The following is a 24,568-nucleotide window of genomic DNA, read 5'->3' as shown; positions in this document are numbered from 1 at the left end:
GTTTTGTTTGTTTCCTCCTCCTACTCCTCGTGCTACTCCTCCTCCTTCTGTGCCTCCTGCTCTTGCTCCTCCTCCCCCTCCCCCTCCCCCTCCCTCCCCTCCCCCCCTCCCCCCCCCCCTCCCCTCCTCCTCCTCCTCCCCCTCCTCCCCCCCCTCCCTCCTCCTCCTCCTCCTCCTTTTCCTCCTCCCTCCTTTTCCTGCCTTCCTGGCAGTAAACTCTGTAGCCAGGAACTCTTTTTTCCTAGTTTCCTGTTTTTTCTGACTTTCTAGCATCCCGCCGACTCTCTCCACAAGATCCATGTTGTTGCTCACTGACCCGGTTCCGCATTCATCTTGCTCTGTTGCCAGCCAGGGTGTGGGTTTCCTTCAGTAGCAGGGCTGGGTTTAGTCGGCAGGTGAGAGTGCCTCTGCTCTGAGTACAGATTGTGTGACTATCTCCTGATTGCGTGACTATCTCCTGATCTCGGTTGTCTGCTTTAACTCCTCTTGATAGTGACTGTTGTTGCCACATCTGCCGCTGTTCTTTGAAAACGGAAAAATAATGTGTTCTTGAAGTTTACTTTTAACTTCAAAGGCTGCTTTGGGCTGTCTCCCCATTTCCCTTAATTACTTAAGGTTGGAATAGAAGGACATATTGTCAGTTCTGGTTCTCTTTGGGCCAAAAAAATGTTTGTGGAGGCTTTTTTTTTAAAACTTTTCTGTCTTCATTTGTAACAACCCCAATAGACTTTGAAACGTCAAGTGACCATTCCTCTCGACGGTTTCAGATTCCTCCATGCTCTCAGCAAGACCTTTGCTGCCTATCGATCTCAGTCCCTTCGCTGCGGTTGCCTTAATAAAAGACTGCAATCGTAGCTAAAGTTTTAAGTGCCCACTGTGCACTGCGATAAGTTGTTTGCCTATATCATTTAGCTGGTCTATATCCTATGTTAATTACTCAGTGATTAAAAGTATCTGTGTCGTTCAGATTAGTCTCTGAGTGTAACCATGCTAAACAAGATTCATTAGGAATGCTTGCTTTCAAAGTGTGTCTAAAATCACGGCACCAGCGTGGAGACTCACTTTTCCTCCTCAGATCCGTTCTTATTTACCTGAACTATTGAGAACAGTTCTGATTCCTCTAGTTCCGAAGTGAGGGAAGCAACAACTGCATTAATGTTGCATGTGACAAATTACCACAAAACAGATGGTTTCAGACGCAAAAAATGATGTTTATCACTGTAGACTGCTGACATGATGGTGGTGATTCTTGAGGTGTAATAAATATAGAAGGGGGATATTAAAGTTGTTTAAATTTTCTTTATCAAGTTATATCATGTCCTAATATGTCATGCATAATAAAAGAATGAAAATATTGGATACTATTACTGCATGTAAGAAACAATTCCTGATTATAAACAGTTAACAAAGAATTCTAAGTAAATGGCTATGTGTCTAATGGGGATGTACATGTGTCAACAGTCTTCGTTCAGTAGTGATAGCTGAAAGAATAGGATGGGGAAAGACTTGGACTAAGAGCACAGCAAATTTCTCATCTTTAGAAGGGGAGTATTTAGAATATTGAAGAGAATGTATTTTGTTTTCTCTCTTTGAGAAAATTGTGTGATTGGTATGTATTCCTTCATTTAAATTAAATCCTATGAGACTTGAATTGGTTCCAGATGTTTTAACAATTCCACCATAGTTTCTGGGTGGCTCTCAGAAGCTGATCTATTTAAATACTTGGTCTCCAGATGGTGGACTTGTTTGGGAAGGATAAGGAGGTATGGCCTTGTTGGAGTAGACATACTACTGTGCTTTGAAGGCTCAAATGACTGACTCCATCCTTAGAGTCTCTCTCTGCCTCAGCTGTTCCTATTCCTATGCTTTTACTGTGCTGTCTTATCATGGATGCTAACCCTTTGCAACCTTAAGCCCCAAATTAAATTATTTCTTTTGTAAGTTACCTTTTGTCACAGTATCTTATCAGCGCAATAAAATATATAAGTAGGATGGTCTTTACATTTCAAAATTTCTATCTCAGAGAGGTTGGTGAACAAATCTATAGGAATACAGGAAATTGGAAACAAAAGCCAAGTAAGTGTGCTAAAGAAAAAGCAGGATAGCATTTCCAAACTTAAGACAGTAGAAGAAAAGATAGATGCCAGTAATTGTAATAAGAATAACTGGGTGAAGAGTTAAGATAATTAAAAGCATCATCAGCTACAGAGGTATGATGGGAAAGGAAGGGATCGCTGAAGTAAAGAAATGCAGGTAAAAAGAATAAGAACAAAAGACCTTTACGACTTTAGTGAAAAGACATATTTAATGGTCATCCCAAGAGCCATTTGAATGATAAGCATGTAGGCAGGAAAACCAGCTCTCCAAGAATAATCGGAACTGAAATTGATGTAGTATAACAGGAGATAGCAAATGTTACTAACATAGGGGGAGGTCAAGGGTGAAGGAGTTTTCATTCTTGGCTATGGGACACTTAAGCAAGCTTGCAGTTACAGGGAGTGGGGAGAAAGGAAGATGAAGTCGTACAGCAGATTAATGGTGAGATTACATATCAAAGGAACAGAGCAAACTGATGTTCAATATTGTTTGCATAGTAATGTTTAGATGGGGAAAAGATTGTTTTCTGTTCATAAGTAAAGGCTAAATTCAGTGAAACAGGATATCAATAATAAACTATAAATAAGCACCGTTGTAAAAGGTGTTATGGCCCTATTCCCCAGAAACCTCTGAGTTTTTTTGATATTTGAGAATTCAACAATGAAAAGGACAGGTGCTGCCTTCAGCCAAGTGATATGTAAAGAAAGACACCAAGGAAAGAAAACGATATGAAAATGCAAAAGATTCACTATGCTATGGGGTCAGCGTATAATAAAGGTAATTTTTTTTTAGTTTTTTTCTTTAATTGAGTATTAATCTGAAGGAAGACTGAACACTAAAATATTTATGAGTAAATTCAGCCTTCCTACCACAGTAAGGACCTATGCGATCTCAAGCCCAATTACATTTTCAGCCTCGCATCAAGCCATTACTTATAGTTTTGCCAAATTCTACACATATGAGACTCCCAGCGTGTGCTAGTGTGGTAGGCTATAAGGTTGGTATTCTTGATGTTTCATAGTATTAGAATATCTAAGACATCATCTTCACCGCATACCCAGTAGGAAATGGTAATTGTTATTCCAAGGATTGAACTTGGGTTATCAGGCTTGAAGAGCTTTTGTTATAGGATCCATCCTAACGTACACAAATAGTTTTGTTCCTTTTCCCCATTCTTCACTGTATCTCCAGTTGACTAAAAGCTTTGTTCAGGAAAGTGGCATAGTAAACACACCCTCACTCACAGTACAATTACCGATACTCAGTAAGAATGTGTAATCCGATGATGTAACTAAAAGGATAAGGAGATAAAATAAAAATGGAAGGAATTCACTGTAACGAATGAGGAGAAAAAAATCTAAAATCCAAAAACAGAAGGTACAGTTTTACATTGTGTAAAATGCATCGTCAATGATGTCTTCAAGTGTACTGACTGAATCTAATAAATGGCCTCTGGATGGATGAATGATGCACGATGAAGAAAGAGATCGGTTGCCTTCAAGGATTGTAAGGGCCAAAGACTTAGTTACTTATGTTTCTGAAGTGATTCTTGGGTTTAGAGGATAAGGGAAGCCAGGTAGAAAACTGAAAATGGCAACGTAGTAATTTACCCTTTAGAAATGGCTGCCCACCTACTTACACAAGCAAATCACAGTTTATTGAGGAAACAAGTGCATATTTAGTTTATTTTATTCTTTGGGTTCTGTCTATAACAAAATAGTTATATATGACATTATTGTAGATCAGTCACTTTGATCCAGTTTCCTCTTGTATCTATCATTATTTTCTTAGCATTATCCAATCCTATCACTCACGCTGTTTTCATGGGCAACATTTGTCACAAACATCCATAGACCTGCTGACCATTACATTATACATCCACATTTTGTGTCTTTTGTTTCTCTGCCCCCACTTTATCTTCTTTATCCCTAATGCAATAAGATTTTCTCCATTTGCTGCTGGAGGGTATCGAATTAATGGTCTATAACCATAATGAAACAGGGAAAGTTTGGCTGAAGTTAACATTTTTTTTAACAAAATAGCCCAGAAGTATCACTTGGCGCTATGCTTTCCCCCCCTTTCTTTTCTGCTTGTGAGGCACAATCAGACAACAGGAAAGAATAAAATAAGTTCAAACAACAAGGTCAAAATATCTGCTGCTGGAAAGAGTAGGGCCTCAATGTGAAAAACCGTGCTGCTACCATCTATTGTTTTACAGGACTGTCTTCCCTTCAGGAGAAAACCAGAGATACAAATATCATGGCTAGAGACTAATGCTGCACTTGCAGAGCCCTCTGTGTGTGTGTCTTAGAGTCCCTTAGTGGTTTTTTAAAAAAATGTTCTTATTCAAAGCAGATCTCATTATCAAGAAAAATATCCCAGTTTTAGACTTTCCCACTGTGCACCTCTTGGAGTCTCCCTCGTTTCCAATGGGAAAACTCTTTACTTTGCCTACAAGAAAAAGAAAATTTACAGAGCCAAAGGAAAAACAAAGGCAGAATAAATTTTAATTTCGTGAAAAATTAGGTTATGTACCTGTCAGATTATATTTATCCCACTGCCCTTTGGTAGCATTTTCCAGTAACATCAGCTAAGATTCAAAATTGCTTGTATAGGTCCCATAAGAAACTGAGGGCATTGTTAATTTAAAATCAGACTAATCTATTGAAAGCAAACTCTCCCTGATTAAAATATTGGGATTTCTCCCTGCTTCTCCAGCCCATTTACTGCTTTAAATGGATCCACATTCCGTTTTCTTTATCTATCCTCCTATCCTCCAAAAAGCCATCTGCTATTTCCTTTATGAAAAATAAAACCTACAATTAGTGTCTTGTTCAACTTTTCTTTCTAAAAAAAAATAGGGGGGGGAGAACAATTATGCAAATCATCTGTAATTTAGTTTCAAATACTCTTTGTAGTGTGATGAGCAATTTTCCTTAGTACAAACCCAGCTTTTTTGCCAAGACTTTTACTAATAGTTTTTTAAGCGAACTTCCAGTTTTCACATGAAATGTCATCTAATGTAAACTTTTCAAATGTGTGTAGAGAATATAATTAACCCTGGCCTTTGGCTTGTAGAAGGGAAGCAATCACTTTATATATGTCATCATTTAAAACATAATCATCACAAGGTGTTTCTTCTGCCATAAGCATCCTGATTCCTACCACTTAAAAACTGCCCAGTAATAAGCAGTACAAAGAGATAGAGAATGCTGGGTCCTCTGTCTTTCCTGAGGTACAGTGTTAGGGAGGTGGTTTACCTGTGAATACTAGTTTGTTCTTTGATTCTACTTGGCTCTCCATAACTAATGTGTAATTAGACTCGATTCATTCCTGTATAGCTAATGTGAGGTATGTGGATTTGTCTTGCTAACAAGGTAAATGCCTACAATGTGAAGTCCTGATGAAATTTAAGGAGATATGTGTGTATATGTAACAATCCTATGAAATAACAATACATTTCTAATCAGAAAGTATGTTGTAAAACTGATCCTGCTGATTAGGCCAAACAGTCCCCTAGAAAATAAGGAAAAATGACTTAGTTTCCCGTTTCTTTAGCGAAGAATGTCTATCACTTTTGACTATTCTCATGGTTGAAATTAGGATCAAACAGTGGACAACTATTGCTGTTGTAACAATTACAGATACTTGACTTGATTTAAATGTGCCAGAGGACCCCAAAGGTTCCTGCTTTCTACATTAACTTCGTATATCTGCTTGATACAGTTTCATAACCACAAGTAATACTTCAAGGCTTAATTTCCTACCTAAGTGTTCAGAAACACTGTACCAAACCTAGTGATACTAAGAAGCACACAAAAATAGGAACCACCAAGACAGTAACAAACAGAATACAATAAGTATAAATGTAACTTAATTAGCTATATACCATTTCATATCTAATTAAGTATCTAATTTAATGTATAATTAATTATATTTGATCTGATTGTATGTCTTGCTCAGTTGTTAGTGTGTCCTATATATTTTACACATGTACATGCTATAACTTGGTAAAGAAACCCTCTGGTTCATGCTATGAATGTAGCCAGTTGATAGTGCATATTATTAAATTTGCCTGATGTCATATTTGCAAAATCTTTATAATTACAAGAGTTTTATTTCAATTGTTTGCTGAACTACACAATAAATGAAACAGAAGTCTTTCAACCTTCATAGGTACACATAGGGCCACATGAATTTTTCTGTGACTTACCAGTTTTGTGAGGAGAAATAGGGAGGGATTAGTAGATGTCCTTACTTCTCACAGAGGACAGGTCAAAATAAGTGACTTCAGCAGCTGCCACAGAGGCTGTTTGAGACAGAATGATCCATGTTTCCATCACTTCATCTGCCTCTATAGAATGTTTTTCTGTCTGTTTTTCTGATCATCACAACCACAGTCCTTTCTTTTTTACCACAACAGTGTAGAGGAAGATCTTCACCTCAGTGTGCCTAACTGCACCTTGAAACAGTTGTTCTGAAGTCAGTTCCTCCCTACATGAGATGTCCGTCTGTGCATGCTACCTAAGCACTTGCTGACGTGTGGTATCTCTGTTTCCTTCCATAAATGTAGCTCTTTTGTATTCATTCTGTCATGCCATCACAAACAAAAACACTGCACGTCTTTATATGTTTAACTCTGTGGTTCCAAAATTTGTAGAGACAGAAAGTATTGAAGGATACTATTGTAAACATTCTCTTATTTGTTACCAAACCCTAGTACCAATTTGACATGTAAATGCCTCCTTCATTCATGGGTACATGTATGTATTACTCACTTACAAGCACAGATACATGCACATTTTCTTCCTTTTACTCGAGGTTTTTCCTGTAAACCATTATAAAGAATAATCAAGAAATATTCTTGAATATTGCACTATACTAAGGCTGTTCTGAATTATTTATGCTGAGCATAATATTCTGTAATTCATAGTCCATATATTACCTACCTGGTTATCCTGATAGTATTTTATATAGTATATACTTTTTCAACCTAAGAATGAGTAAATGCACAATTAAAAGAGTGCCTTCCAGTCATAACAGGACTAGCATGCCTAATCCACAGAGACTATGACAACATGTACAGGGCAGTCCCTGGACTCAGAAGGGACAAAGGCATGAACCTCTGTCCCTTCACAGAATCTATTCCAAGTGTCATCTGCTCACAAAGAAAACATTAGTTTTCTTAATGAAATTTCACTGGGTATTCAAACCATACTTAAAGGTAGGCCTTATGCCCAGAAGTAGATAACCAACATAGGTTATATGTTGGTTATCTACTTCTGGGCATAAGGAGAAATATTTGTCTTCGTGGTGCTTTGTTTGGGCTTTTAAAAAAAATAAAACCTTATTGGTGTTTTGCTTATACAGTATGGTTTCTAGTTTCATTTTATAGGTTTTGTGTGTGTGTGTGTGTGTGTGTGTGTGTGCCTGTGTGTGTTTTTGTATTTGTGTGTGCATTTCTCATGCTTTTACTTTCTTTTCCTGTTGGTTTTATTCTGTTTGTTTGTTCTTTAATTGTCTAAAGAGAACCTGAATGAAAATGGAGAGCGTTGGATGAATGGAGAGTGCGGGAACATTGGAGGTGATGAGGGAGAAGAAATAGATCAGAATATAGTATATGAAAATTATTATTTTAATATAAAAGTACTATCATACAAAGAATGTCCCAAAGATCCAGTCTTGACCTATTTCTGTAAAAGTTTTAGCTTGAACATCCTACCTGTTCTTCATATTTTACATGATAGTGATGTGTTTGTTTGCTTGTTTGAGACAGGATTTTTCTGTGTAACCTCGTTGTCCTGGAACTTGTTCTGTAGATCAGACTAGACTCAAACTCAGAGTTCTGCCTGTCTCTGCCTCCTCAACACTGGGTTTAAGGCATATTTATTTGCCTGGCGAGATACTAAAATTTTTAATGATTTTAGGCTCTTTTCTTCCCATTATATCATAAAATGTGGCTAATATTATACCCTAATTATTTATTTGATTCTTTATAATTAAAATTAAATATTCTTAACAAGGATATTATGTTGCTAATATCATGTAGCTTTGTAAAAACAAAAGTTGATTATAATTTTCACTGAAGTAGAATATTGTTTTATTTACTTGGTTTCATAAAGGGCCATGTCAAGCATTAGAGCATAAGAAGATTCTTTATGTTAATGTTTCATATTATTGACATAATACTAACTTTAAATTAGAGACAAATATGAGATTACTCTGTACCACTGTATGGCTACATTTTCACCTCCTTTAGTTTAATATCAATACGATAAAACAATTGGACCTTGGCTTTGATTTTATCAAATGAAGAAATTGATCCACATAAAATCTTATAGATTCACTTAGCTTGTATGCTGTATAGATATCTATAAATAGGACATGTCTTTAATTTTTTAATATTTAAAATATATTTGAGTAAAAAGTCTTCTAAAAATATTCCTTTTTGTTTACAAGTCAGCATTGGACTTGGTTACAATTATTTATTTACAGTTTTACAATTTACATATGTCACTTACATGTGCTAACTCCACATGAATAATGGGTAAGCTGAGTTAGGGTCACCCAACTCTTCTGGAGAAAAACCATAATTGCATAGTTATTATTCTCTAGAGATGTCATTAAAATTAGAAGTCTCTAGTATACAGTGGTGTTTATTTTAACATAATTGGCAGGCAATAAAATATTATATTGTTCATGCTATAAAAGATGAAATACAGGTATTGATTTAGTAGGTTATTATGTAACTGAATTTACTTTGTGGTATAGGTTATTTCTTCCCTCGCTTCCTTTAATTATGTCCGTCTAATCAGAAATTGATTTAATAAATATATTATCATTTTAATTGAGTCTGCTGATGCTTCTTTTGGAACTAAGTCTTACTCCAGAGCCATGACTGGCCTCAAACTCAGTACATAACATAGATTGGCCTCAAACACACAGAGCTTTGCTGACCTTTGCTTCCTGAATGCTGGCATAAAAGCTATAAGCACTAGGTCTGACTCACAGAGTACATCGTAAAATCCATTATACACCTTTCGTCCAGTGTATTTAAAATACTGAGGAATGCTGATTTGAAATGATGATAATCTGATTTTTTGTTGCTGTTGTCGCTGTTACAGGAGGCACTGATCATGGCAAGTGTGGACCACCCACACTTAGTGCGTTTACTGGGTGTATGTCTGAGCCCCACTATCCAGTTGGTTACTCAGTTGATGCCACATGGCTGCCTACTGGAATACGTCCACGAACACAAGGATAACATCGGATCACAGCTGCTGTTGAACTGGTGTGTTCAGATTGCTAAGGTAAGTGCCGTCATTTCCTATGAAAATGATATTTAAAGATTAATCTGATCCAGGAGTCGAACAATTAAAATTACACCATGCCTTTTCACATTTTACTAGGAATAACTTCCATTGCTCTGTTATATGACATTGTTGTAAGTACTTTACTGTAGACCATGGATCAAACACATATATGTGCTTCTGGATTATTATTCCAAGCTATTCATATTACATTGTCTTGATGATGTAATACACATAGCACACTAGTCAAATGTAACAGTTGAAGTTCTAAACTTGTTTAACTTTCCTTTGTTCTTTCATACATGACATCCCAACTACAGTCTCCTATCCCTCCAGTCCTCCACTCACGCCAATCTCCCTGATATATTTTCTAATGGAGTCAAGTTAGAAAATAAAATCAAGAACGTGAAGATTCAATGTCATAAATGTTCTATTTATTGATTTTTTATTAAAGGAGTATATAGAATTATCAAAATCATAAATGATTAGGCTTAGTGGTAACCCTATCTATATACCGAGCCAGTTCTCTTGCCTGTTCATAGCTTTCCCTTGTTTGTTTCTCATGCTCCTGCATTTGGAAAGTCTCCCATTGAGTATAGTCTGGGATTTTTCATAATTCTGATATCTGTCAGAGCTACAATGGCTTCTTTTACATTATTGTCAGCTGTTTTTGTGGTACTCCCTTAGTTTGCACGTTTATCAAGAGAGCTCCATTGTCTTTCTTGTTAGGTGATAACAAGTGGCATTAGTGGAAGAGGGTTTGTAAAATAATGTCATTGGTGGGGCTGGAGTGATGGCTCAACAATCAAGAGCACTGGCTGCTTTTCCAAGGACCTAATTTCCACTCCTAGCATTCACATGACTGGCTGCTCTTGTTTGTAATTCCAGTCCCAGGAAATCTGACACCCTCTCTAAGCTGTGCAAGCATGGCAGCACTATGTTGAACATTATTGAAACCTAAGGGTGCAGTAGGGTCTTCCTGGAAGAGGAAGATCATTCAGTGCATTCCTTTAAGGTTGTAATCCCTGGTTTCTTTCTACCTTTCTGCTTCCTGTCCATCATGAGGTGAACAGCATCCCCTAACCTATGGTCTTGCAAGTACTTAGACTCTGACTTAGAATTAGCCCAGAAACAATGGGGTCAAAGCCTATAAATTCTCTGAAATTATTGGTCAAAGTATGGCTTTGCCTTTTAAAATTGTTTTCTCGAGCGTTTTGGTTACAACTATGGCAAAGTGATCAATAGGTACAGAGTCTGATTGATACATACATATATGTATATATGTTCTTATACACATATTCACATATTAATATATATATGAAAATGTTAAAAGTGGTGGCTCACTCCTTTTAAATAATTATTTAATAATTATTTTGCCAGCTTGTTTGTCTGTAGCCACAGACATCCAGTGCTTGCACAGGCCAAGAGGATGTCAGATTTCTTTTTTTCACTCTTTTTTTTATTTTTCTCCCATACTTAGTATGTGAAGTGACAGAAGATTAACTTCTTGTTGTTTCACCCATCTACTTCTGTCAGAATAAAAATGAACTTCAAGTCTGAAGGTCTGATGCAAGTTAAATGGACATAGTGTTCTGACTTGTTATTACTTAATACCAGATACTATGTGCATATAAGACTTCATTCATCACACATGTATACAAACTACCAAATCAGAAAATCATGACCTGCTGTTATACTTAATATACTAAATGACAATCAGTGTTATTTAGAAGTCTATTAACATCTTTTGAATGAGAGGGCACTTTCACTGTGTTTTGATAAAAGATTATATTTTATTAAGGCAGAATAAAAGATGAAGAATTTAATTACAATTCATAACACTGTTGCTACAACTAATCTCCATATCATGACAATGACAATCCATTATTAAAAATTGAAACACAGATATTTTTATAGCCAATTGTGCATAAAAGTAAAGTCCCAAATCTTTTAAGAAAATCAGTAGAATGATTTTAGTTCAGTGGCAAAACTTAGGCCAAGGCAAATACCCACAGGGACTCCTCAGGATCACTACAAACTAGACTAATGATAAAAGTTTATTTTCAAAATATGGGTGCTGAGTGGATGTAGATGCCAAGGTCTTTCCTCCTCGGCCCACTGCTGCCTGTTCTAAGATGTGCCAACAGTGATCCTCTCCCCTCTTCAGCTCTGAAGGAGCCAATCTTCATTCACAGAGTTGAACCCAGACTCTCATTTTCCTAGAATAAGTATTTTACCAATGAGGGATAATATAAAATGTAGGGTTTTTTTTTTTTAAAAAAAAAAAAACTGAACTTAATTGAAATTTATTTTCTAAGTCTGGAGGAAGGCTTTGGAGTCTTCCCCCAAGAACGCCCAGTACAGAAATTCCTTTTTGATGTTAAACCTAAGTAGAAACACAGAAAATTTCTCTTTTATGCACAGCTGTAAACATAGCATACTAACTTATAAACCAGTAAAACATCTTTCTTGGTGTACTGAAGAAAATAAAAGTAAGAAAAAGTGAGACAGAATAGATAATGCCCAGAAAGGATCTTAGTGGGGCTCCTGAGTATTTACCAAAGGCCTATCAGAGCCAGAAAACAGCCTTTGACAATCTTCTGATGGAGTGATTATGTCTGCCAACAAGGAGGATGCTGAAAAGGTCCCAGAGGCCGAGGTCTCCTTACCAAGCTTCTCACAGAAACCAACTTTAGGAAATGTGGCTGTACTTGCGTTGGAGATGGGAGCTGAGTACATTTAACATGACATTCTTCCTAGTGACAGAGCATGTGACTGAGCACCTATTGTTACCCTCATATCTTGTTACGATTCCATCTCACCCAAGTCTATACTCAAGACTATGGGCTCCTTGTATCTGAGAAGAAATAATTGTTACACTATTAGTGTTAAATGTCAGGTCTAACATATGGTATCATATGCCTTTTGAGATACTATTGTGTGAAATAGTGAACTTTTTCACCTATAGAATTTTAAATGAGGCAGATGGTTTAATTTTTGTTTTTCAAATACTTTTTAAAGTCTCCCTACTGCAGGAACAATGTCTCTTCTAAATCTTTGTATTAGATTGTCTAGCAACATTATAACCTCCCAAGCTGGTGATAGAGCTCCTGGCTGGGTTTGAATCATGTTTATCCCCTCCCTGAAACAATCGCATGCCTTTTATTTACGTGTCGAATTCTCATTGCCTTAAAGGGGGATGATATATGAAGGACAATAAGGAAAGCGAGAGAATCTCAATACTACAAAGGAAACGGAGTTTATGGAGGGAGTTTCTGGAGCACAGGTCCCAGTGTTACACTGAAGGCTTAATTATTTCCTGAGGTTTGAATGAAATATGAAGTTCGCACACTTAGAGAAGTCATTTAGGTTTTTTTTCTTCCATGTGTAGCCTATGGGATGGCGAGCTTCCCTTTTGCTTTGCCTGTGGCATTATTGGTCCTGCTGAGCAACTCTAATTCAGTTTGTAAGTCCCTCCTTCCTGCAAACAGCAAACGTTTTCATTTAGTCATTACACACATGCCAGAAACTTCCTTTCTCTCGATATATTTTGCATTCACTGCTAGTTTAAATGTGCTTACTTTTTTTTTCTTTTTCTTTTGTTCCTTCTCTTTCTTTATAACAGAAAGTGAAAACTATCTGATCCAAATGGATTAGCTTTCACTTCATGTGTGCGAAGTGTGCACAATTACATCTATTAGTCATGATTATGTGAGGCTTGGTATCTTGGCACATTTAAGGAACACTGTGATTTCTCTCAAAGGCAAATTCAATGAAGATGGGTGGGCTTATCCCGTTTATTACCCCTTGGGGCTTTTGTTTGTGGTGTTGTGCAGGTAGATGGGTGTTAGAGCAATGTTCTATTGCTAAGTTGTGAAATATATTCGTGTTCATCCAGATATATTCATGCAGTGCCATTTTCCTGCCCAGATATATTCATGCAGTGCCATTTTCCTGCCGACTTCAAGATGCTTACAGTAATTTGGAGAGATGAGACTAGCATTTTCTGAAGAGAAGAGAAACAAAGAGTAAAGCATAGTGATTTATCTGGATACCAAAACTCATAGAGGGACAAGCTCAGAGAGCTCGTTCCTAGAGATGAACTGTTGCTTTTCTTCTTTGTATACTTGACCTTGGAAAGGTCTGTCCTGAAATCCCTTTTATATTAAAAGGTTTGAAATAATATATTTTTAATTTTGCAACAATTATAGATTAACAAAAAGTAACAACATTGGAATTTCTATTTGCTCACCCATTGGTTACTTGATGAATTATAGAATACTTTTATAAATTAAAAAAAAATTGTACAGATAAGAACTTACTCAGATCTCATTAGTTTCACCTGAATTGTTTTGTTTTTCCTTCGTGGATGTAGTTTTCTGAAGATTTACCTGTGTCCATTCATAAAACTGTCTCTACAGTCACTTACACACTAAGTTACATTGTGACCTCATGCCATTCTACTCCTTTTCGATTTTATTTACGTAGCTATTTTGAGACAAGGTCTCACTGAGTCGCTCAGGCTAATCTTGAGTTTTATGTCCATCCTCTGGCCTCAGATCTTTCAATCCTCCAATTTTAGGAAGACCCTGTTGTACCCGGCCACTTCCTTATATTTAATGACATCCAAGTCTTGTCATGATCAGAATTGAAATAGTGACTTTTAAAATTATCTTCCAAACATGTGTTTTGCATAGTTACATGGACATGGAATACTCTGGACTCTGAAATTCATTGTAACATTAGGAATCTGGCTGTCATTCTGTTCAAGATATCCTCTATCGATTCATATAAAAAAATGCCAGAGTTGGAAGAAGAACTGGGACGTATAGTTATGTGACTTAAAAGGGATGCTATAGTCCATCTGATGGTATTTCAGTATCTTACAAATTCTTAGTGGGGACATCTGCACTTCTGAATCCTCTAATTTCCATCAGCAGATCTCTGGCTGCAAACGGACAGCACAGTGATACCAAGGGGCAAGGAAAGGGATGGAGATAATAACAGTGAGGTCTGAGAGGGAGACACTCAGTTAACTGCCACGCAGGCCTCTTCTTTTGGGGAAAGCTCTGAAATTTAGACTAATTCCATTCAGCATCATGTGACCAAAATTTATTTCTTAGAATACATGTGTATATGTGCATAAATGCATATGTATCATAACACATACCCATACGTGTACTTGTATGCTATATATAATGCATCTTTAATGTTAATATATGTGGGAAGAGTTTATGCTTTGAATACAGGCTAGTTATATGCACTAAATATTTGAATACACCCAATTAACTTATGTATGTTAAAAAGAGTATCAGATTTTAAGAATCACAACTTTAATGGTTTCATTGTCCACTCCACAATGTTGGTACAAAATTTCACTTTCCATCATCTAAACGTGATGGATTACACGGATCTTGTTGGCAACAGTTCATTACTTTTCATCAGGCTGAGGTGAGAGACGAGCAGAATATATGTGTAGTAGAAAGGAAGGGTGAGTTGAGCGATTATGAGCACGTGAAGAAGTGAGGCTGTGGGTCAAGGGTTTTATCCTTCATTAAGGACCCTTTGCCTAAGCTCGGTGTCTGCTCATCCCACAGTGAACAAAGCATGAGCTTAATGGCAGTCATCTATCAGCCAGCCACACTTCAAGCTTCAAGATCCTGCTAGTCCCCATGCTCCATGCCTTGACAAGGCTAATTGTGTAATTACAACACTATATCACCCACTCCCAGTGCATCGGCACTGGCAAGGCCCAGAACCAGGAACCCTGATGAGTATTGCCCCAAGCAAGCACATTAGCACAGGACAGTTTACTAATGGGACCGCTCTATTGAAAACTCCCATCTGCAAGGTGAGAGCCAAAAATTTTGTGATGATCTCCTTTGTAGTTTAAATGCCAGATGTATTTAAGCCCTCAATTCTGAACAATTTCAAAAAAAAAAAAAAAAAAGAATGATACCCCGTTATATTTTTATCTTTCCGGGTATGTTTATCAGGTACCAAGAGTTTCAACTAAACGTGAATTAGAATTTATTCTTCAGGAATGCTTTCAATGTGAAACAAAGAATGTTAATGTTAAAGGAAGTTTTTCTACACCAGTTCTGAATTTGCATAAAAAACCTAGCAAATATGTGGGTGCTTCCTCGGCGACATTAGTATTTATAGACTTGGAACTGCCAAAAGACAATACTCTGTGGCATGTTAATTTCATGCACATTTGGGATGTGTGCTCCCCTGATTTTCTATATTGAGACTATATGCTGAGTCCAGGTCATAACATTCTACTTGAAGGTTTTAGATGCCCATGTCTTTAAAAGATAAGTGTGCCAATTTAGAACATTCATTGAATAATCGTTCTCTTTGCATGATGAACTAGAAGAACAAAGAACTGATGTAGAACGTGATGAATATGTAGGTCTAAAATGTCCACTCTCAAGAGTTTTTAAAGAAATGCCAACCCAACCCCATGGATGAGTTCATCGCAGCCCTAGATTCATAGCCAGCATTGACCAATGCTGATCAGGGCTTTAATCTGGCTTTAATAGATCCACAAGAACAAGGGATATCACTAGCAATAATAAAAAGCAGTCACCCTCATGTCTATTTAACCTAAATAGTGTTTATAAAGCAGGAATAATTATGAATAAAGCTAAGCGATATTTGATTTGAAGTTATTTGTGACATTTCACCTACGGATTCTCCACTTTGAATTCTCACCGGCGACATATGACCTAGCAGAGTTCACAGTGTGGTCGCCATTCAGTAATGCTCATTGTTATTATCATTATCACTCTTGCATGGTTCACATGCCGCGCATTGTATAGGAAAACATCTGACTTCAGGGGACCATGTCCAAAGTCACCGGACTAAAGATCATGTGGCTGTGATTCTGCCACCGTCTTCCTACAGCTTCATTTAAGAATTTCCATGCGTCGCCTTCTTTCTTTTGGTGGCTTGATTGCACAACACTAGGAATGGGTCAATATAGCAACTTAGGATCGACAGAAATCACGTTTAACTGGAATTTTACTCCAATTGGTTGATGGTAGGAAATAGTCCTCATTAGCATAATCACTAAAACTTGAAATGTAAAAAGTATATACTACATACATCAGGTATCTTTCCCTAAAACTGTGTGGAGAATGAGAGAGAACACGGCTTATGCTCATCACTGGAATGACTTAGCAACGTCTGGAACCACTTTCTTCATTGCAGCTGCCTATGCTTTTGTTCTCCTAATCGAAACTTCTAGAGAGCATCCAAAAGTGACAGGATACTTTACTACCAAACTTGAAAACACACCAGTATAATCCATGATGCTTGGCGGTTCTCATCTTAGGAAATGAGGTTTATAACTGGGTAGCTTCTCAAAGGACAGGAGCTTCTACACACTTACTCTCTTACAGGTGCCCATGATCTTATTTACAGGTGCCCTGAGGCATCTGGTCACAAATCCTTCACATTCCCATCAATCATTGATGTGGAAGCCACAGGAAAACCCTCTAATTTTTTTTAAACTTAAATTCCCCAAAAGACTGCCTTAGAAAAACATTATTGGAAACTTGTTCTAAATCAGATTCAAGATATTACAGCAGCATGTGCTGGAATCTGTCAACATTTCCATTACGAGCCCACATTTCCCAGGTTTATTACTTGATTGTGATTTTTTTTTTTTGTGGACTGTGATACAAAAACCCAGAAGCTCAGTCCAGAGCAATTTTTATTATTGTTGCTCAAATATTGAGATTTTTCCCAACCTGTGATTGCTTTTTAATACCACGTACTTTAGGGACACCCATGAATTCCCTGTCCTTTATAAAAAGCAATATTACAAACAATTTATTCTTCTCAAGAAACAAAGAAACAGATAACTGGAATAACAAGGCCTGAGGGGAAATTGGGTGAGCCCATGCAGATGCATTCTATATGATTTGGGAGATAATTTGGTATTTGGATTGTGACTTTTTAATATTCCTACAAAGGCTTTGAGAAATTGATACCATGTGGGTTGAAAAGACACTGGATTGTAGACAAGGGAGATTTTGAATGAAGACTGATAATATAATCCAGTGAAGAATGTTCTCGAGTCAACTGGATGCTGCTATTGTCAAAGATGGAGTCCTGGCTTGCTTGGAGTTTTTGTTTGTTTTTGTGCATTATTTTTCCTAACTGGTGAGTGTAGTAGGAGAAGATGACAAGCAATTTATAAATCCAGGGAACATTTGAGCAGATTATTATTATTGGGAATTTTATCAGTAAACCAATCCCCAGTACAATTTCTTGTCAACAGAAATTGCTACAGTGGTAGCTCTAATTTTTTCTATCCTCAAAGCACACGTAACAGAAGCAGAAAAAATATACATTGGCTTAGTCTGCAAACTTACTTTCTCACTACCCTGAATAAGAGGTATTTATTAAGAAAATACTAACTGCGGTATACATTTCTCTGTTGAGATTGTTCAATTCTAGAAATACTTATGCAGTGTCCAATAAGTGGATAAATTTGGCTAGTGTTTGTGTATTTTAAACACTCAAAGAGAATTGCTTCTTGTGGCATTCTGGTCATTAATCCTGTGTTCTCAAATATATAAAAGAGAATATGTGTTTTAAATATAGTGGGAGATTAGGAGAAACTGGGTAGAAGAAATGATACTAACTAGTCCAAACATGGTGGAAGCTGTCAAGTCACCTTCCCAGTTCTGCAAGGTGGCATAAAATACAGACTATCTGTTCACCCTTTGGCTAGACTCCCATCTTTACCAATGTATAAATGAAGTAAATAATTAAGAGATAAATGAGGGAGGTGGGTAGGGAGTCTTTAAGGTTTTCTATGTTGGTCATAGCAAATGAACTTATAGAGTGCTTTTTTGGCAAGCCTTAATGCTATTAAGTTAGAATTATAGTTAGAAATTTTGGGGGCAAATTTTTATCATTAGTCATCAAAGATGCCCCACAATAAAAGCAATTTCAGAATCATTGTTCATGAGATATGGACATTTAAATCTTTTTACTATTTCTTTTTCTAAACGAACTGTAGAACATGTAACACAGAATATCAAATTTTGCACAGCAGGAAAATCACCTGTGGTCTATTGTATAGTTCTTATGATAGTTAAATCATGATTTTAATGATATTATTGTCCATGGCTATTGAACTTATGACAAAACAGGTTGTGTTGCCTTTATGTCAACTTGACAGAAACTAAGATAAATATTTGGGAAGAGAGAATCTTAATTGAGAAAATTCCTCCATAAATTAGGCCCTGTAAGCACGTGTGTCATGCGTTTTTAAATTTATGATTAATGTGGTTGTGCCTATGCACTGAGTAGGTGGTGCTAGGGGTAACAAGAAAGCACGTAGGGCAAGGTGAGGAGCAAGCTAGACACATCATCTTCCGAGGCCTCTGCCTTCGCTCCTCTCTGCAGGCTCCTGCCCCTTTGAGTTCCAGCCCTGAATTTCCTCTGTGATAGACTATGCAGTTGAGCTCTATGATAAAGTACAATGCAACCTCTCCAAGTTGATTTGAACCTGGCTTGTAACATTAAAAAAGAAACCATAACTATATTGAAAGTTCTTCCAATTCTTTCACTATAAGTACATGACTAGGGCAAGTGCTAAATTCTATTTCGTCTCTAATATATTGTTAGCACAGTCCCAAAATAAACGATCCTTACATGGTTTCCTAAGACTTTCCTTTCTGTAAATTATTTCTGAATTGATCTTCATGATAAATTATCATAATCTCTTAGCATAAAATGTTCCCCCCTCTCTCCCTCCATTCCTCCTTCCTTCCCTCCCCCTTCTCTCCTGTCTCCTTCCCTTTTTTCCTCCATCCCCCTCACTTTTTCTCGTCTCTGTGTCTCTGTGCATGCTTCTCTCTCTCCTCCCTCTCTGCCTTTTCCTCTTCCTCTATTCCTCTCTTTATTCATTCTTACTTCCATCTGTTAATTTGTGCCTTTTTGGTTATTTTCTGACCTTGGAACATTAAAAAGTATAATCCTCTAAATGTGTACAAAGTATGACACAGACACAAAGAGGACTGGAACAATTCATCACAATCAGTTCTATTGAATTCAGTAGATGCACAGAAAAGAGGGAATGGGGTTTGTTTGCATTCATATCAGAAGCCAAGAAGAGCACCTTCCTCTATGACTCTCCAGTTACCACCGAACACCAGGAGGGGGAAAGTCAGTAGATTCTCTGGATTGTTTTAGATAAAGAATGTCCAGAGAAGCCGCCCGGCAGAGCCTCACTCTAACGCTCCAGCAGTTGGCACCAAGGAAGCTATTCCAGCAAGCTGCAGGCCATATGCTATGTTTGTCATTTTGCCTAAGGCATTTGCCAATTATGTGTGCTATAAATGTACGCAGATCTCCCTTCCATAGGCAAAAGTCAAAGAGGTGGGGGATGCTTTCCTATGCTCCTGTTTATTAAAGAGAATGAAGAATTCTGTGTGGAATGAAAGCAATATTTTAAGCAGAATCCAAGAAAAATCAAAAGAATTTAAGTAAGAGGATCATCACCAGTTTTTAAATATGTGATTCCCACTTCTAAAAAGCATTATATTTAGGGTTATTTTCTAATTATACTTTGTAAAACTCAGGCTGTTCATGTGTAATAATGCTACTATTACCTGTACAGTTGCAGATGTTAATGTGCAGATGTTAGCTAATGAGTGCAAAGTAACTGGCTGAGGCCGAGTGGGAGTTTATTGACATCTTTTACATAGTGAGAAATTAATTTGTGAGCTCCACAATGGGAACATTGTTGAAAATGAACAAACTGGTAAAGAATAGAAGGAAAGACAAAGCCTGCATCAGGGAATTCACAGAAACTACAAGTTTTTACCTTGATCCCACAGAATGAAGGTGTTACAAAGAGTATCTTGTGTACTGTGGGGAAGTTAGGATTCGACCACGTGTTTCAGAGACTTCATCCCAATGGATTTAATTTGGATTCCATTTATCCGAGACTAAGGGATGGAAAAACACAGTGAGAACTGCCTAGAACATTGAGATGCAGATTCTGTAGTCCGGGGGTCCATTTCCTCTCCTGACTCTGTCAGCCTACTCTAGTCATCCCATGAAAGCAGTGACTTTTCTTTGTTCCATCTGGTCACTTCTTCCCATCTTCTCTAAGTCATTCTATCTATAAACTGACTTCTGTCCCCTCTCTGACACATGGAGTTTAAAGTAAGATGAACAACATCTTGAAAACCAGAGTCATCCATACTTCTCTTAAGGAGAAACATCATCCCAAGTGAAAGATTGAGGGAGGCACATTAAATATGGCACCAAAGCACCAAGCAATGAGGCCAGAAATACTTTTTTCTTACTGTTAGGCTGTATCTGTTCTGTTACTATTCCAGTGCATAAGGAATGTATGGTGTGTCACCAGAATTCCACTCATAATGCCTGAGGTTTTAAGTAAATGACTATTGAAAATAACTATAGAAAAAGAAAATGGGGAAATTTAGAGAAAAATTGTCTTTGTATTATAATCCATTACACATTGATAAAATAGGAAATAATAGTCGCTTTGAGTTTTCTGCTTCCATTAACTTAGTTTTGGGCCTGTACCTCAATTCACTTCCTAGGTATAGGAACAAAATTTAGAAACCACTGATATGCTTTAAACGTTGAACTAGATTTTAATGTTATACTTGGAAACTATATTTATCTTAATATCACAGGAATGTATTAAAAGGCAACACACATTCTTTGACCATGTTCTCTTTTTATTTCTAAGTAGAAATTAGAGTAACAGAATGGCATGTAGGAATCTAATGCTTTTCTTTCGAAGAAACATGTTTTTAAGATTAGGGGGGCTGCTCTAGGAAAGTGGACAATTTAACATTTCATATTTCTGATAAACTCTTTCAAAATTCTCTTGTTCTTTGTGTTACCTCTCTCAATGCCAAACTGCATGATTCCGAGATAGTTTTCCTCAGAAATCTATTTTAAAAGACTAGTTTCTTGACCTCGGGAGAGGAGGAATTTCAAGCAAGTAAATACATTTACAAGTTAGTCTAAATAACCTCAGAGACACTGTGTATTGTACTCTTCTGTCTAAAAACACCATCAGAAGCCTTGTGGTAAATCAAAAAAAAAAAAAGAAAGAAAGAAAAGAAAAGAAAACATCTGCACCCTTTATTACTGGGGAACTCAAAAAATGCTGAATCCTTTAAGAATGTTGAGCTCTGTTTAAGCACTGGGGGACAGACCATTGGGTGATTCAATAGCTCATTAATTTAATATTAAACTAATTTCCAGAGAAATTAAAGAAATCCTACAAACTAAGCCAGTCAAATTAGCATGTACCTATAATCCTAGCATTTAGTTAGATGCTGAAGAAGGAGAATCATTCATTCAAGGTAAGGTTTAACTATAAAGAGTTCCTGCTTCAAGCAAACAAACCAAAGAAGTAAAGACAGAGCGTGGTAATAGAACCCTTGACTCTGGAACATACTTAGCATGCCCAGGTCTTAGTCCCCATCTCCAGCATCTTAAAAACACAGACAAAAATGTCTGTGATGTTTTATGTAAATACTAATCAGTATTTTGAGTTTAAAGTGTAATAAAATAACGCTTGCTGCCATTAGGAAGTGATGAATTGCTTTTATCCTAAAGATTAAAGTTTTCTTTTCTTTTTTTTTTTTCATCTTTATTAACTTGGGTATTTCTTATTTACATTTCGATTGTTATTCCTTTCGGTTTCCTGGCCAACATCCCTAAACCTCCCCTCCTTCTATATGGGTGTTCCCCACCCCATCCCCCCCACCGCCCTCCCCCAAAATCATGTTCACTGGGGTTCAGTCTTGGCAGGACAAGGGCTTCCCCTTCCACTGGTGCTCTTACTAGGTTATTCATTGCTACCTATGCAGTTGGAGCCCAGGGTCAGTCCATGTATAGTCTTTGGGTAGTGGCTTAGTCCCTGGAAGCTCTGGTTGGTTGGCATTGTTGTTCATATGGGGTCTCAAGCCCCTTCAAGCTCTTTCAGTCCCTTCTCTGATTCCTTCAACGGGGGGTCCTGTTCTCAGTTCAGTGGTTTGCTGCTGGCATTAGCCTCTGTATTTGCTGTATTCTGGCTGTGTCTCTCAGGAGAGATGGACATCCAGTTCCTGTCAGCCTGCACTTCTTTGCTTCACCCATCTTATCTAGTTTGGTGGCTGTATATGTATAGGCCACATGTGGGGCAGGCTCTGAATGGGTGTTCCTTCTGCCTCTGTTCTAAACTTTGCCTCCCTAGCCCCTCCCAAGGGTATTCTTGTTCCCCTTTTAAAGAAGGAGTGAAGCATTCACATTTTGGTCATCCTTCTTGAGTTTCATGTGTTCTGTGCATCTAGGGTAATTCGAGCATTTGGGCTAATATCCACTTATCAATAAATGCATATCATGTGTGTTTTTCTGTGATTGGGTTACCTCACTCAGGATATTTTCCAGTTCCATCCATTTGCCTATGAATTTCATAAAGTCATTGTTTTTGATAGCTGAGTAATATTCCATTGTGTAGATGTGCCACATTTTCTGTATCCATTCCTTTGTTGAAGGGCATCTGGGTTCTTTCCAGGTTCTGGATATTATAAATAAGGCTGCTATGAACATAGTGGAACATGTGTCTTTGTTATATGTTGGGGCATCTTTTGGGTATATGCCCAAGAGAGGTATAGCTGGGTCCTCAGGCAGTTCAATGTCCAATTTTCTGGGGAACCTCCAGACTGATTTCCAGAATGGTTGTACCATTCTGCAATCCCACCAACAATGGAGGAGTGTTCCTCCTAAGATTAGAGTTTTCTTAACAGAGTTTCCTCTGCTTTTCCTTGTTGAGTGGGGAGAATGATAGAAAGTAATGTTGGATTTCATCTTAAGATAGAGCACTTCTTCTCCTTCACAGGTTTGTGAATTGCAAGTGAGTTCCAAGAAGTCATAGGGAAGTATGGGTCCCAGGCATGGTGTGAGGACACTTGTGAAGGCTGTCTTCATTTTGCGTTTAGTTTTATTGTTGGTGGCTTGATTCTTTCTTGCATTATCTTCTTCCTGCTTCCATTTTCATTTCAGCAACTGTCCAGTCCTTTGAATTGTTTCTGTGTTCTTTTCCTTTTTTTCTGGACTCTTGGGTGGCTGCTGTTGCCTCTTTCCATCTTTCCATATGGCCCAGCAATTCTCTCAGCCACCTTTAGACTGAAGGGCAAAGAGATCTCTGGAGAGTCAACAAGAGTTTATCTTCTAAGTCATGGATGTCCTATGAGAAACTGGAAAGCTGCCTCTTCCCTATGAGCTAGAAGATGGGATGTCTGCTGCCATGCAAGGCCCATGGTGCACGACGCTACTAAGTTTCACAATTTAGAGTATGTTTGTTTCCATGCACAGTAGCCGCCATCCATCATTTTGGACAAAATAAATTATAATAAGCTCTGAGACCTTTTGATGCAGACCTGAAAATTATTAAATTATGTGAATAGTAATTTTAGTACCAACTCGAATGGTTTGATTCCTAGCAATATCCTATCAATTTGATACTTTTTCGTTTGAAATATGGCTTTTGTTAGTTTCTTTTCTCTTAATTATCACTAAATACCAGAAAAGAAGCCACTAGCGTGAAGAAGGGTTTATTAACTTTTCAATTGGAAAGAATATATTTCCATGTGAAAGAAAAGGTATGCTGGCAGGAGCCTGAGGGCGGCATTGTACCCATTGTCATAAAGCCAAGGAGCAGACAGGAGATCAGCTAGCAAATCCCAAGGTTAGGCCCCTAGGGACCCACTTCTTCCAGCAAAGCTCCATCCCCCAGAGATGATGCACCTAATTAAACAGCTCCACAATATGAGGACCAAGTATTCACATGCATGACTATGTCAGGCAGTTCCCATTCAAGCCACACCATGGCTACTTTTCTTCTGGTAGACATTAATCTCTTCTCTAAGGTGCTAAGAGAGAGATGTATAAGAGAAGAATCACTTTTAAGTGAGGAAAATAATGATTCTTTAACATTACATATTTTAGAAGTATGAAGTATCATGTGTATTTCCTATTACTTATCCAATATAATTTGTGGTGCCTTAAATAGAAAAAAAATGAGTGATGTGCATCCTCAGTAACACGTTTTCCAATTTATTAACACTGTTTATGAATCCGTGTATTATTATAACAATCTTCCACAT

The 24,568-nt window shown here is 37.4% G+C and overlaps 1 protein-coding gene across 1 annotated transcript in view; it reads left to right on the top strand.

Moving 5' to 3' along the window:
* Nucleotides 1-24,568, top strand: part of Erbb4 (erb-b2 receptor tyrosine kinase 4) — a 259,221-nt gene that overhangs the window by 101,678 nt on the left and 132,975 nt on the right. Inside the window, exon 10 of the mRNA XM_032899750.1 lies at nucleotides 9,222-9,407. Coding sequence (XP_032755641.1) covers nucleotides 9,222-9,407 — 186 coding nt within the window. The remainder of the gene's footprint in view (nucleotides 1-9,221; nucleotides 9,408-24,568) is intronic.

Source organism: Rattus rattus, chromosome 4 (genome assembly GCF_011064425.1).
Source record: "Rattus rattus isolate New Zealand chromosome 4, Rrattus_CSIRO_v1, whole genome shotgun sequence".
Classification (NCBI taxonomy): Eukaryota; Metazoa; Chordata; class Mammalia; order Rodentia; family Muridae; genus Rattus; species Rattus rattus.
This window is presented reverse-complemented; position numbering and strand designations above follow the sequence as displayed.